The sequence below is a fragment of the Hetaerina americana genome, unplaced genomic scaffold (assembly GCF_022747635.1).
Source record: "Hetaerina americana unplaced genomic scaffold, ioHetAmer1.1.p SCAF_4, whole genome shotgun sequence".
Lineage (NCBI taxonomy): Eukaryota > Metazoa > Arthropoda > Insecta > Odonata > Calopterygidae > Hetaerina > Hetaerina americana.
This window is the reverse complement of record NW_027286985.1, coordinates 78,458,219-78,471,476: the sequence shown is the minus strand read 5'-3', so window position 1 is coordinate 78,471,476 and position 13,258 is coordinate 78,458,219. Positions and strand designations below refer to the sequence as shown.

At 32.7% G+C, this 13,258-nt stretch overlaps 1 protein-coding gene across 2 annotated transcripts in view; it reads right to left on the bottom strand.

The window, feature by feature from the left end:
* Window positions 1-13,258, bottom strand: part of LOC139691862 (otoferlin-like) — a 56,944-nt gene that overhangs the window by 8,940 nt on the left and 34,746 nt on the right. For both annotated transcript variants that reach the window (XM_071589779.1, XM_071589781.1), the window contains 11 exons: window positions 10,951-11,112; window positions 10,734-10,867; window positions 9,181-9,349; window positions 7,661-7,847; window positions 6,217-6,326; window positions 4,373-4,510; window positions 3,024-3,269; window positions 1,944-2,078; window positions 1,340-1,611; window positions 1,064-1,234; window positions 756-922 (listed from right to left, as the gene is read on the bottom strand). In XM_071589779.1, coding sequence (XP_071445880.1) covers window positions 756-922; window positions 1,064-1,234; window positions 1,340-1,611; window positions 1,944-2,078; window positions 3,024-3,269; window positions 4,373-4,510; window positions 6,217-6,326; window positions 7,661-7,847; window positions 9,181-9,349; window positions 10,734-10,867; window positions 10,951-11,112 — 1,891 coding nt within the window. The remainder of the gene's footprint in view (window positions 1-755; window positions 923-1,063; window positions 1,235-1,339; window positions 1,612-1,943; window positions 2,079-3,023; window positions 3,270-4,372; window positions 4,511-6,216; window positions 6,327-7,660; window positions 7,848-9,180; window positions 9,350-10,733; window positions 10,868-10,950; window positions 11,113-13,258) is intronic.

Here is a 13,258-nt window from a genome sequence, read left to right as displayed (position 1 = left end):
ACTGATGAGCAAAACAGTTAGAGAGAGAATAAAATAACTGCATCCAGATAGTAAGATGTACCACTGGAACAGGTCCAGCAATGTGGCCTCTTCCAATCTCTTTTAAGGAGTGCTACATTCATTTGGATGAGCTATGCCATGATGCAACCAAATCTTAACACAAATTCTGCATTAGACCTAGTGGCTTGATTATAAGGTATTGATGCCACTTTCATCATTCCTGATAACATTTTACTGTCTAATGAATAAAAAACAATGAGAATAACAAAAAAGAAATTAAATGTCATTGAACGGTGGTAACGGAGTTCACTTTGTGATATAAGGAGAACAGAAAGGTTATGCCTATAAAACATAGACCAGAAATTCTGCAAAAAAATAAACTCATTGAAGCTCTTTTAAGGAAAAATTTCATAATGATAAATGTGTGAGTCACAGGGGCAATCCATGACTCCAAATTTCATTTTAGACAATTTGCATTTTCTGTACTTAGTAAAAAGCATGTAAAGTCAAATGGTTTTAGCAAGGGACTACTATATGCTTGGTATTAATAATATTCTGAATTTTTGGGAATTAAAATGGTAAGGTTTTAATGTCATTGAATCAAGATGGTTTTTATTCACAGTTACTACACTGCACTCATTTCTCTCAAAGAAATAAGATCCCTGCATTCAGTTTAAAAATGAACTTAAATTCAAATAATTAATACTCATTTTCATATTCATATTTCTTCAATAGTATTTTCAGGTATACTTTACCTTTTCCATTCATGTTGCATAATTCTTCATTAGTTAAACTAAATGCTTTATTTCCAACTTTAACTTTTCCATTTGTATATGAAGGCCAGTCAATTTTACCATCTTTACATAGCTTGGCCAATATTTGTGTTGGTTTCATTGGGTCTCTCCATCGGTTGTATCCATTACTGAAATGCAACAAAATCTCAATCAAAGGATGTTAATATTATTTATTTATCAAGAAAAATCTGAAATTTGATCAGCTAAGCTAACAAAATTATATTAAAGTTACTGGAATAATTAAAACAAATGAGTAAATATTTACTTACTCTTCATATTTTTTTGCAATTCCACAAGTTGCCCTATGTCTACTGTAAAATCTATTCTCTAAGTCTATTTTAGTTTCTCCTATCATATCATCAGACCCAACAAGATCCCAATCTAAAATTTGCACTGTAAGAAGAGAATCCTGGGGAAATGTTGCTTCAAATTCAAAGCACCTAAAAAAAAAGATAATTTCACTTTGTAATAAATATCAGCGATTATGAAGAGTTCACCTTTCTCTGGATATATTTTAAAAGGGGAGAAAAGAAAATAATACAAACTTTCCAAATACAGGGTTGAGCTGTTTTGAAATATAGTTTTCCTTATCACTTATTCTCTTGGAACCCAACTGCAACACAATATAGGGATCGGCTTTCCCATTCAAATCCATTGGATGTAAGTCATTTGCCTTCACTATGTACACTCGGACAAGAACATGTATTGGATCATTGGATGGCAATCCTTGAAAAAATCCAAATTGTGGGTCAAAACCCATTATTGTGTGATCTTCAATATCCTTTGGCAATGGCCATTTGTACACTTTAATGGCCCCCTGGGAAAAATAATAGAATGGAGCATTAGAGTCTTTTCTGCATAGTTTCCGAGTTTATGAGTGATGCTTCAAATATCAAATATTTATTAGCTAAATTTTAAATGTCCTTTAACATGAAGGATTGTGCTAGATTGGACAAAGGTAATGGCAGTATCATATATGACTTTTGAATGACATATCTGTGACCTCCATCTTGAAAGGTAAAGAATAAAATTAAATAATTAACTTCCGTTTCATTTGAACATTTAAAAACAGAGGAGAACATCTTCATCACATTTATGTGCCCACTGTTTCAAAATATCAATACTAATATTGCAGAACAAAATCACTACCTTAAATTTGCCCACAACTCTGCTTTCATCCTCCAGTTCATCTCCTGTTTTCTTTCCTCGGTAGAGATCAAAAGTTAACAGCCACTCCTTAAAGCCATTGTAATCATTTTGAGACTCCAGCTCATTAGGGTATATCTACAAAGTAAAAATTACACATATAATAAAAATCTGTAATAAAAAAAGAAAAGAGAAATAACATTATTGTGATAATAAATAATGATGAATGCAGGTATAGTGAATAGAAAAAAATCATGACAACATGAAAGTTTGTATTAAATGACTACATAATTGAAGATGCACCACAAAGCTGCTTATTGGCACATTAGCAGTGAGTGAGAATTGAGGAATATGAGCTCAAAGTTATCCTAACTGAGAAAGATATTTATAAATGCAATGAAAGGCAGTCCCTTAGTTTTCCTCAATGGACCATCTCTTATATTTATTCAGTCACTTTATGTTTGCATACATCTTTATTGATTTATTATCTCTGTAAATTTGGAACATAACTTTTTCTCTTTCCTTGTCTTTAATTTACAATCAATCGATTCAAGTCAACATTTTAGTCCAAAGAGTATAAATTCAATTATACTCATATTACCTGGTATGCTATTTTTTAAATACTGTTTTTAAAGATACCAATAAATATGTAAATATGTCATTTTTCACAATTTAATATTTTTATAAAATCTGGTGTTCGTACAACATATCACTGCATTTTATATCATTTAATGTTCCTATACCATTCATCCAAACAATAAAAACAAGTAGGTAACTACAAAAAAGGCTGGGGTAAAGAAGTGCATGTGTAAAAGTATGTCCAAATTTTTGTAGCAGTGAAAACTAACAACTTCAAATGAATGAAGAAAGACTCAAAAATAATTTATCAGAGCCAATTGAGACAGGGATCAATTCACTCATTTTGAAACCAAAGAACTCATGATATGACTATGAATGATAAACAGTACTGTTCAGTTTGAGGGAGGTTTATATTATTTTGTAGCCTTTGTCATTTGGTACATTCATTTACTCTTTATTTTAAACTTCACCTTCAGGATTACAGGAAATTTTAATTCCAGTCACCTTCATGAGAGCGGTTTTCAGAATCTCTTTCCTCCTCATACTCTTTGGACTGAGCCGGGTAGCCAATTTTGAGGCAGGTGAACTTCCTTTATTAGCAGCCTTTCTTCTCTTCTCTTCTTTGTCATGTGTAGCTCCTAAGTGGTCTCTTCGGGGATCTTGATACTTGCTCTCTTCCAAATAAATTGGAAGTGTCCCATTTTGCTGACTTTCCATATGCTGTGTTTCCTTCCTTGCTTCTTTACTCTCCTAAAATTTGCAAAATCCAGACTTGGAAATTAATGCTTTCAAATTTACCAATTACAAAGTTATTTGTATGTTTTCTTACATTCCAACTTAAAGTATTGCCAATATATACAGTTACAGTTACAATATATACAATTACAGGATATATCTCAATATATCCTGTATTTAACAGATTAATTCTTTTAGACTATCACTGGAAGTTATTGGGGTACTTTCATTTTAAATTATGCACATAAATAATGTGTGCATGTGTGGGCATTCAATGTGAAAAAAAATGACAACCTAAGTACTTGAAACTTGTTTTCAGGAAATTACTGGTTTCCCCTAAAGGAATTTTCAGTTTTCAGGAATTTTTTTTAATCTCAAACTTCTTTTTTTATGGGGTTCAAGATGGCGTGGTGGCTATTGTACTGGCTTCCCACCCAGAAGGCCCAGGTTCAAATCCTGGCGGTGTTGAATACTTTTCAGTGGTATCTCAATCCCTACTTGAGGTGCTTTGTGGAGGGCACTTTGAGTGAGTACCCGCACTTTGAGTCCGTCGGATGGGACGATAAGCTGCGGACCCTTTGGTGCCTTTTGTAAAGAGTAGGCTAATACCGACGCTGGGTTTCTCTCCCCCCCTTCATCCTATACTGTCCATCCCTAATGGCGCAAATGATCTCAGTTGTCGATGGCCTCCCCTAAACACTACTACTTCTTTTTACATCCAAGGAGATTTGAATTAACAAGGATTTACTGTTAAGGTAGAAATGGAGATATCCTGAAATTATATATGCAACTCAAATGCCTTCTTAACATTGAACCTCAGGTAACTATACCTATATTTTGGATTTTTTGGCATTTATAAAAGGTACAATTTACTGGAAAGGCAGTTGAAATAATTACAAGAGGTCAAGAAAATATTTTCTGTCGCATCATGACCCACAGGTCCAGTTTTGGCAAAAATCATGACAAAATGAAAGCCTTCTTTTCCTCATAGTACACATTATGTTCTATATCTTTATTACATTCATGGGTATTTTTGAAAAAAAAAACAATAGAAGTATTTAATTCTGCCAGTAATTACTCTTGCAAATCAACAAAGCATTATTTTATTTTTTACCTACCTCAATCATTGCTTCAATGGATGCAAAATACTTTGTCCACCAATCACGACTTTCTTCATCATCGTCCAAGTCATCCATACTCATTTTTCTTTTCTTGTTTGCTTCAGTCTTCTCTTTTTTGGTAGGATGACTTGTTCCCTGAAACATTTTTTCAATAAGAACTGTACTGCAATATGAGTGAAGTGAGAAATCAAACTAATTACTTGAATCACAAGGGTTCCATATGACAAGAACAAGTACTACTTTCTGGTTGACCCTTGCATTAAAAGAAAGTTTTAAAGAGATTACGATCACTAATAACTTCTACATTGAATAGGAGTGAATCATATACATGATCATATAAAATTATTATTTTAATATTTTGTTGCTATGCTTGATTTCTCACATTTTCAGAAAATTGTACTTTATGCATTGGGTGAAATAATTTAATCACTGCTGTATCTTTTATAACAATATCAAAGACTAATATCAATTATTCATTGTAGTTTTCTTAATCATATAATATATACATGGTTTGTATGAAAAGTATCGGGAAAAGTTTAGGCAAAATAGATTTATTCCAGATATTACTACAATGCCTCAAAATTCTTCAAGGTACATCCCTTGAGTATCAATACACGTTTGCCAGTGGCTTTTCCATGACTCAAAGCCTCCCTGGTAAGGAGATTCCAAAAGGTCCTTAAGGGTATGCATGTAAGCTTCTTTGAAAGCACTTGGGGTCCCATGGTGGTGTCCTTTGAGGGTGGATATCCTTGTGCCGTGATAATGTTTGCAGAAGATCTTTGAAAGCAGACACTTGATTCTGCTCTTGGTAATCCATCAAGATCTTAGGGACAATTTTAGAGCAGATCTTTTGCATTACCAAAGTTTCAGGGATAATGGTATGCACAGTCATCTTATCAATGCCTATACAATCTGCGATCATGCACACACTTAAGTGATGGTCTGAATTCAGCACTTCATACCCATCTCAGAAAAAAAATTGTTACCAATACTTTTTGTACAAACCTTGTATACAGGAAATGGTTCTAATGGTAATAGAAATGATGTTACATCTAAATCCTCATCAAGAGATTTTTCATGTTTTCCTCATGCAATCCTAAAAATATCTGCCTGAAACAAAAAAAAAATGCTTTCCTAGGATTCTAATTGTAGTCTAAAGTCGGTCACTTCTATTCTAGACGATGATTTCATACACAAGTAACATATATTGCATCTTTGTTACTTTATACTCATGGATTTATGTTTGTGCCATATGCCAATTACTCACCTTGAAACTTAGCTTACTGAAATAAAAATTTTAGAAACATTTCTCCAAAGTAACTAAATGAGCCAGTAATTATGTAACCTCTGAAGTGAACATGAGTTTTCTTTAATCAACACGTGATGTTATGTAATATATGTTTGCTTAAAACCTAGAACTTTCTTTTTCTACTTTTCTCCATTGTGCATGCGTAGCTCCCTCTTTAAAATATAAATATATCTCTTAAATTCTAAATCAAACAATTGAATAGCAAAAATTGTAAAGTTCACAAATGGATGGAATAAATGTGCAAATAGCATTTAATACATGTTAAAGTGAATGCATCCACCACCCTTTGCAGGTGTTTGTTAGGGTCTGGTTGTATTATTAGTGTTTAAAAATGAAGATTACAGAACTCAAGACCTTTTTTTGATACAGGTATTTTGTAAATGTATTCTGATTGTTTTTATAATAATCATGCTACCCCATATTTGTAGAATGAAATAAATATTTTGACTCAAATTACCTTTCAATCATTACCTTGGTACACATTTAAACTAGCATTAGTGATACATATATGACAAAATATTCCTTTACTCACGTAGTCCAAGGATGTCTGAGGATGCTTCAGTAATAATGGACTTTGTTCTTCATCATTATCAAACACAGGAAAATTATTGTTTTGCTGAGTAGAAACATTTGGATCAAGTCCTATGGGTATTAAATAAAAGGATTACAAAAAAGAATTATTAATGTGCTGACCCACTTCTGTTAGCAAAAGAAAAAAAAGAATCTTTGGGCTGGGCAATGCATTGAATCTTTCCCTCAAATGAGAACATTAGTTAACTCTTAGACCCATATTATTTTACTCGAAAAACAATGAAGCAAAACAAAATGGAGCCTGAAACTACAATCATTATATTATATACATTATTATATTTATGTATCATCAAATATACATGAGCAATATATGTTCATTTACAGTTCTTTGAACAAAAGACAAATTGAAACAAAACTGAAATGGTACTTTAAGCTGGCATTTGTATTTGTATCTGAAATATTTCAAATTTGAAGAGTTCCATACATGTCTTATAGGAACTAACAAACATCCATCGATCAATTAAAGCTGGCAAACGATTTCTAGTCTAATTGTGATTGGTTAGGGCGGTTCAAGGTGATGAATGGATCAAGATGTTTTTCTGGAAAATTAAAAAATGTTCCCCAAGATATGATGCCAGGGTGGGTAACTTCAACGTTGCCTAAATCATCAGAAAATTTTTCAGCAAAAACATTTTTAATGCTAAAAAACCTAGCATTTTTATTAGTGCCTCCTAGAAAAGACAAGTCAAACAAATGAGCAGTATTATGGTGGAAAAAATCTATAGAGTAATATAATGTCCGCCTGCAATGCCAATTGCTCTGAAAAGTTGCTAATGTTGGCTATTAGTAAATTTCTTAAGTCCTACTTCTACTATTAAAGTGGAGAAAAATTGCCAGTGAAATACACCACTAATAAAAAGGCTTGGATAATGGGAAGTATTTTCATAGACTAGGTTGAAGTATTGGGCAGGTAATTTTCATAGAAAAGATGCAAAACTGTTTTAATTTCTGGCCCTGCACATCCCAATGTAGAGGGGCTGAATTCAATTTAATTAATATTTTTACCATCAAACAAAACAAGTGTCAGCTTTTTGATCAGGGTATCATTCGAAATCTCAAGCACCACTAATTAAAGTTTACACTCCAGCTATGTCCATCAAATATTGAAACAAATAAGGAAAGCAGGTTCATGAATATTTTGCAATTCTTGCATTTATTATGTGCCACTTGGAGATAAGAAACCACAGACACATTAATTAATTATTTCACCATGTAGGATTAATAAATTTTGTCAATGAAAGAAACATCTCTTTTCAAGTGAGCAGCAGGGGCATCCAATACCCAGAATATCATTCATCATAGTAGACTAGGTCTTTTTTGTTATGGATAAACAATCGTGTGCTGTAAAGCAATAGTCATAAGTGATAATTCATTTAGCCACTTACCTTGGAGTTGTAGTAAAGATTTCTTTCTCTCTCCTGCTTCCCTATCCCTCTTTGTTACTGGAGTATACATGTAACGGTGGATGGAATTTATCATATGAGTGCCTACTAATGTGTATCTTCCAAAACTTCTGCAATCAACAGCTCTTATTGTCAGTGGTGGACAGTATAGCTCTTGTTCAGGAAGTTCCTAACAACAAAATAAACTTCATTGAAATTGTACCATGATAACTATAAGTTAACAATAACCTGATATTACTTTTAATTGAACTAATTACAGGTACTAGCCAGATTTACTTATACAATAAAAACACAGCGATAAGCTTGAGTTGAGTTTTTTATGAGTTTTTTTTATTTTATGAAAGAAAGATCAGAGGTACCTTTAATTAACATAAAAATTAGATACTTTTTATTTACATAAAAAGTACTCAGCTAAGAATTAAACATACTGGAAATTGAATTGAAATGTAGATACAAATGCATCAGAGTCATCTTATTTAAAAAATATTCAGATAATATATGTTTACAGAGCTAGGTAAGTAGTATGCAACAGAAATGCCAAAATACACAGGTGGTATTAGGTTCTGATGAGGTCAGGGTGAGGAACAGGAGGGCAACATTTGAGAATGATTCACACAAATAGGAAGTCAATTTCAGCAAAAGTAATAGATGCAAATTTATATTTCGAAAGCATTTATTAACAACAGTGAATATGTATTCCAATCAAAGATAAAACTAATATATATGAGCGTTTCAATGATCCCCTGAAGCTGCAAGATTATGAATGAAAGAAGAAAGGACTTTCTAAAAAGGGCAGGTTGAAAAAGTTTTTTTGGACATACAATATGTTACTATTAGAAGCATAATCAACTTAATCAACCAAAACTAGTATCTAATTTTGATATTAGTTAGTTTCTGAGTTTTCAGGTTCACTTGCTTTTCATGGAGTTCATGTTTTTAGGAATCTTATTGCCATATCCCCATGATAAATGGTTTTAGATTCTGGCTAGCATGATGATCACCTATTTAGAGTATTTAATTTACCTACTGCTTATGAATACATTTAATGGCATGCTCCCAAATTCCACTGATATGCAACCACATCATCAACTCTGTGAATGTTTACAGCACTAATCAATGAACGCATCAAATTAAGAAATGCATATTCTATGAAAATTTTCATATCAAAATTAACAGCCTAAGGTTGGTATGGCTGCTGAGAACATAGTCCAATCCAAACCCCTATGACATTTGAAATTCATACAATAGGGCTGAGAGACCACCTATTACCTGGTAATATCCAATACAAAATTATCCAAGAAAGGATATAAAAAAAGACGTTTGTATTATCAATGGAGCTGAATATGCAATAAGAGGCTGAATCTGAACAGTGGAGAGTAAAGAAACACCACATCATCAATAAATGAATTCAAGAGTTAACTTATTCAGTTTGCATGCTAATTTTTATAGCATCATCTAGTCTCTACAAGACATGATGAAATATCTATTTAATGGTAACTCACCAAATCTAAGAACTTGACAGGCATACTGAAGTTTGGATTCTTCTTAGCATTTTGGATAACCGAAGAATAAAGAATGTGTCCAGCACATTCAATGTCAACTCTAGGCTTATCAACAGTCATAAGGTGAACTCTTTTTAAATCCCTCAATCCCCAGAACAACACTTCAATCCTGGAAATATTAAATGACATTAATGATTGATCATCATATTTTATTAAATGCTTGCATGCTTTGTATTATGCAGTTGAAAGATGATGGCACCCGGAAGAGAGACCAGTTTTCATCTGAGTAAATCTATTTAGAAGAATCACAGCTAGAAGGAAGAATATTTAACAACAATCTTTCAGGCCTTCACTCAGAACACTCAGGCAGCTTTTCCTCTTTCAACATGGTTATATTACTTATCATTTAAATAACGCTTTAGAAAGTTTAGCTAGGTTAATTTTTTAGATTGATAATTTGCTTTTTTACGCGGTAAATATTGAGATAGTTTAGATAGATTGTTTTTTTTAATCTGATTATTTTCATTTGAAATATTAATTCCTTGTTCACTCATTCTATAGCATAATGGGACATAATTGATCTTTCTATGGAAGCATGTACAAAAACAATGGTGCGCACAGCTCCTAGTTCATACCATTCTGCTTTCTTAGATTTTATAGTTTCAGAATTAAACACTACGACCTTGAAATAATGCACTTAATCATGACAAAGTGAAAATTAAAAGTTTGCTTTTGTTACATCTCTTAAATATAAACAAAATACACTGCACCTTGTGAAACAGCAATTCAAACAAATATCACTGATCAAATTTTAATATTACCATGAACAGCCGAAGATTCTAATGCACTGAAAAATCTAAGCGTTTGCATAGAAAATGATTTACAGAATTATAATAATGTCAAATATTGTGCCAACCCAATTAATACTTTCTGAACACATTTTTGCCAAATAAATATGCTGAGCCAATGAACAAATATAAAATCAAAACCAGACAATGGTTGATGTGACTGCTAAAGGCAAATTAGTAAGCCCAAGTTAATCATCAAATCTAGAATGATATAAAAGCAAATACAAAAGTCAAGTAAATAAAACTGAGTCAATATTCCAAAATAAAGGAATGCCCAAAACACATGTTAAAGGCAAATGCGTAAAGCAAGTTTTTTTTATGTGCATGGCCAATAAAACTCTCTCAGTTGTTGTTAACTATCTCACACAACTCTACCTGAGGCACTTAAGCTTCCCCTCCAAATTTTCTCCCAGCCATGGTGGCAGCGGGGTAATATCCTCATCTGCCAACCCAGAGGTCGTGGGTTTGATTTCTACCTAGGTGGGCTTCCTCCACCTAGGGCATGGGTATTAGTTATTGTCTTCAATGTAATATTTAGGGGTTATGTCGAAGGAGGGACTATAAAGTCTCAATCTTGCCCCAATTGTTGTTAAATAAATAAATAAAATAAACAAACATATTCCCTTTCATTTGGTGCCATTCTGCACATTAAGGGGTACCTTTCAAACAAATATCCTTCTCAAAAATCATCAGGGTGCATCCTACCTGTATTTGGCTAATGTTGGTCTAATACCACTGGGAACTGGGAGGATGGCACCTGTTTCTGCCTCATCAGTTATTACAACCTCTTTTGGTTCAGGGAGTGCAGGCAAATTTGCTGATTCAGAGGCATCAGCAATCTGAAATTAATGGATTAGTTCATGAGTATGTAACTTCTTCATTATCCTCCTGAATAAATATTAAATAACAGGCCATAGCTCACCTCAAGCAACTCAAAGGCTGCTAACAATTCACCAGCATTGTCTGGTCCTCGATGTATGTCAAACCATTCTAATGAAGGAGGAAAATCTGGCTTGGCATATGGTTCCTTTGCTAGCTTCACATGTGGCTTTGCAAGAGCCCTGCCAATGAACTCTGATTTTCCCTGAAATAATGAACAAAAATAAATTTCAGAAGCATTTTTGAAAGTTATGCACATAGTATGTACCTAAATACTCAACCTCTTTTCTTCAACAACAGGGGACTTTTTTGTCAAATCACTTAAAATATATGATAATCTTCTTTAATCATTAATCAGCCCATGTTGGTGGCAAATAAGCTGCTTAAGTGTAGAAATGGGATATGCATTATGAGAAAGTCATGGAAAAAACTCTTGCTCAAATTTGAATACCTTCATGAGAATAAGCAGGATAGTGGAAGGAATCCTTCTTCACTCACAAAAGTGGGGTTATTATGACTCTGAACCTATATTATTGTTGAAATGATTGCCATTCATGTTACTTTCAACAGATATAAAGTAAAGTTTTCCTAATTCTAAGAACACTTAAAAAATTGATTAAGGCCTGCTCAGAGAGCTCACTTGCATTGCTAAAAATTTGAATTGAAGCAATCAACAATGGTGCTGTCAGAATTTTTTACACCAAATATTTCCTTTATTTCAGTGTAAAATGGAAAGGGATTAATAAATTGCTCTGATCTCATTGGAACTACCTATAATGGGAGTGTTTCACTGTTATTCAGCAGAATCATTAACATGAGTAAAAACAAATTTTTAGTGGTTAACAAGATTTATTAATCCACCATAGGCAATTATGTTTCCTGCAAATACTAGAAAAAGTTTCTCACAGTTATTTCTTATAGCAGATTTATTATAGCACTCAGAACTTCAAGTTACTGTGGGATATATGCCATAGTAAATCTTGATTCACTATGAGATCATTGGAAATCACAAGGGGAAGCTCTGACTTGATGTGAGAAACATTGAAATTACAGACATACTTTGCTTTACAAAAGGGATAAAGTCCTTCAAAAACAGTATTAAAGGAGTGATCATTTTATATTTGCTCTAAAGATAAAATGATTGATTCATTCCGTGACATTAGTTATTGATGTGGATTTTGGTGCACTAAATTTTATCATCTCTCAACATATCAGTAATGATTTGCTAATCGTTAAGGAATTAATTTTGAACTTATTCAGTGAATTTACTTTGCTGTTAACAAAGAAATGTTTCTTATTAATTCATATGCAAATTTCTACATAACTGTTTGTGGGTTATTTTTAAATTATATTTGTCAGGGACTTAGATGACATGATGTTATGTGTAGAAGCAAGAAGCAGATGTGACTACAGCACATATGAACTGTGAAAGTTGAAATTCCTTCTTTTTTATGAAATTATTTATCATGTACTTATAGTAGTCAGTCAATATGATGGTTAGAACTGAAGACACTAGTCTCAGCTTGGAATGGATGAGATTACATGACATGTAAATTACTAAAATAAATGCAAATTTTCCCCCATGGAAAAGTTTGGGACTCCATTTTCACTGGAGCATGTGCTAGACCATAATATCCTCCATACTTATGCGTCACAAACAAGCCTGTATCGTTGATTCCCCTTACTAGAGTGGTGATGAAAAATAATTGTAGCCTAAGCTTAAGTGTTTTAGATTTTTTGAACACTAATTAGCTTCTTTATCAAAAATATCACTATAATTAGCATTATGTTTTAATAAAATTATTTAAATCCCATTGGTAATTGGTATCATTCCTTTTTCCACCATAGCTATCTAACATGGGCCTAAAAGTCATAAAATCTAATAATGATATTATAAACTACTTCATAATGAAAGCCACACTATAATGAACCAAAATTTCAGCCTTATGCAAGGATAGGGATTCAGATGCATTAAACCCTATGTAAAATCCTTAATGCACCATATTATGAATCATTTTTTATAATCTGAGAGTTCTACATAAAATCAAGGATGGCCTTGAAGTAAATAATCACAGCTCAATTCTCGCAATTTCACCATGTGCTGATCATCATGTTCGTCTTTCTATAATCTTAATATTGTAATTGAATCTCAGTTTCCTGTAAGATATGGCACATGGTAAAATTTTGCAGTGGCTTCCAGTGAGAGGATAGTATTAAACACAATAACATTACAATCTAATTATGAACAATAAGGCACCAAAACCAAGTGACTGTTTGTTACTAGGCTCAACAGTATGAATTACAAAAATAAAAAACTTTACATTTTTTAAAAATATTAATGCAATCTCACA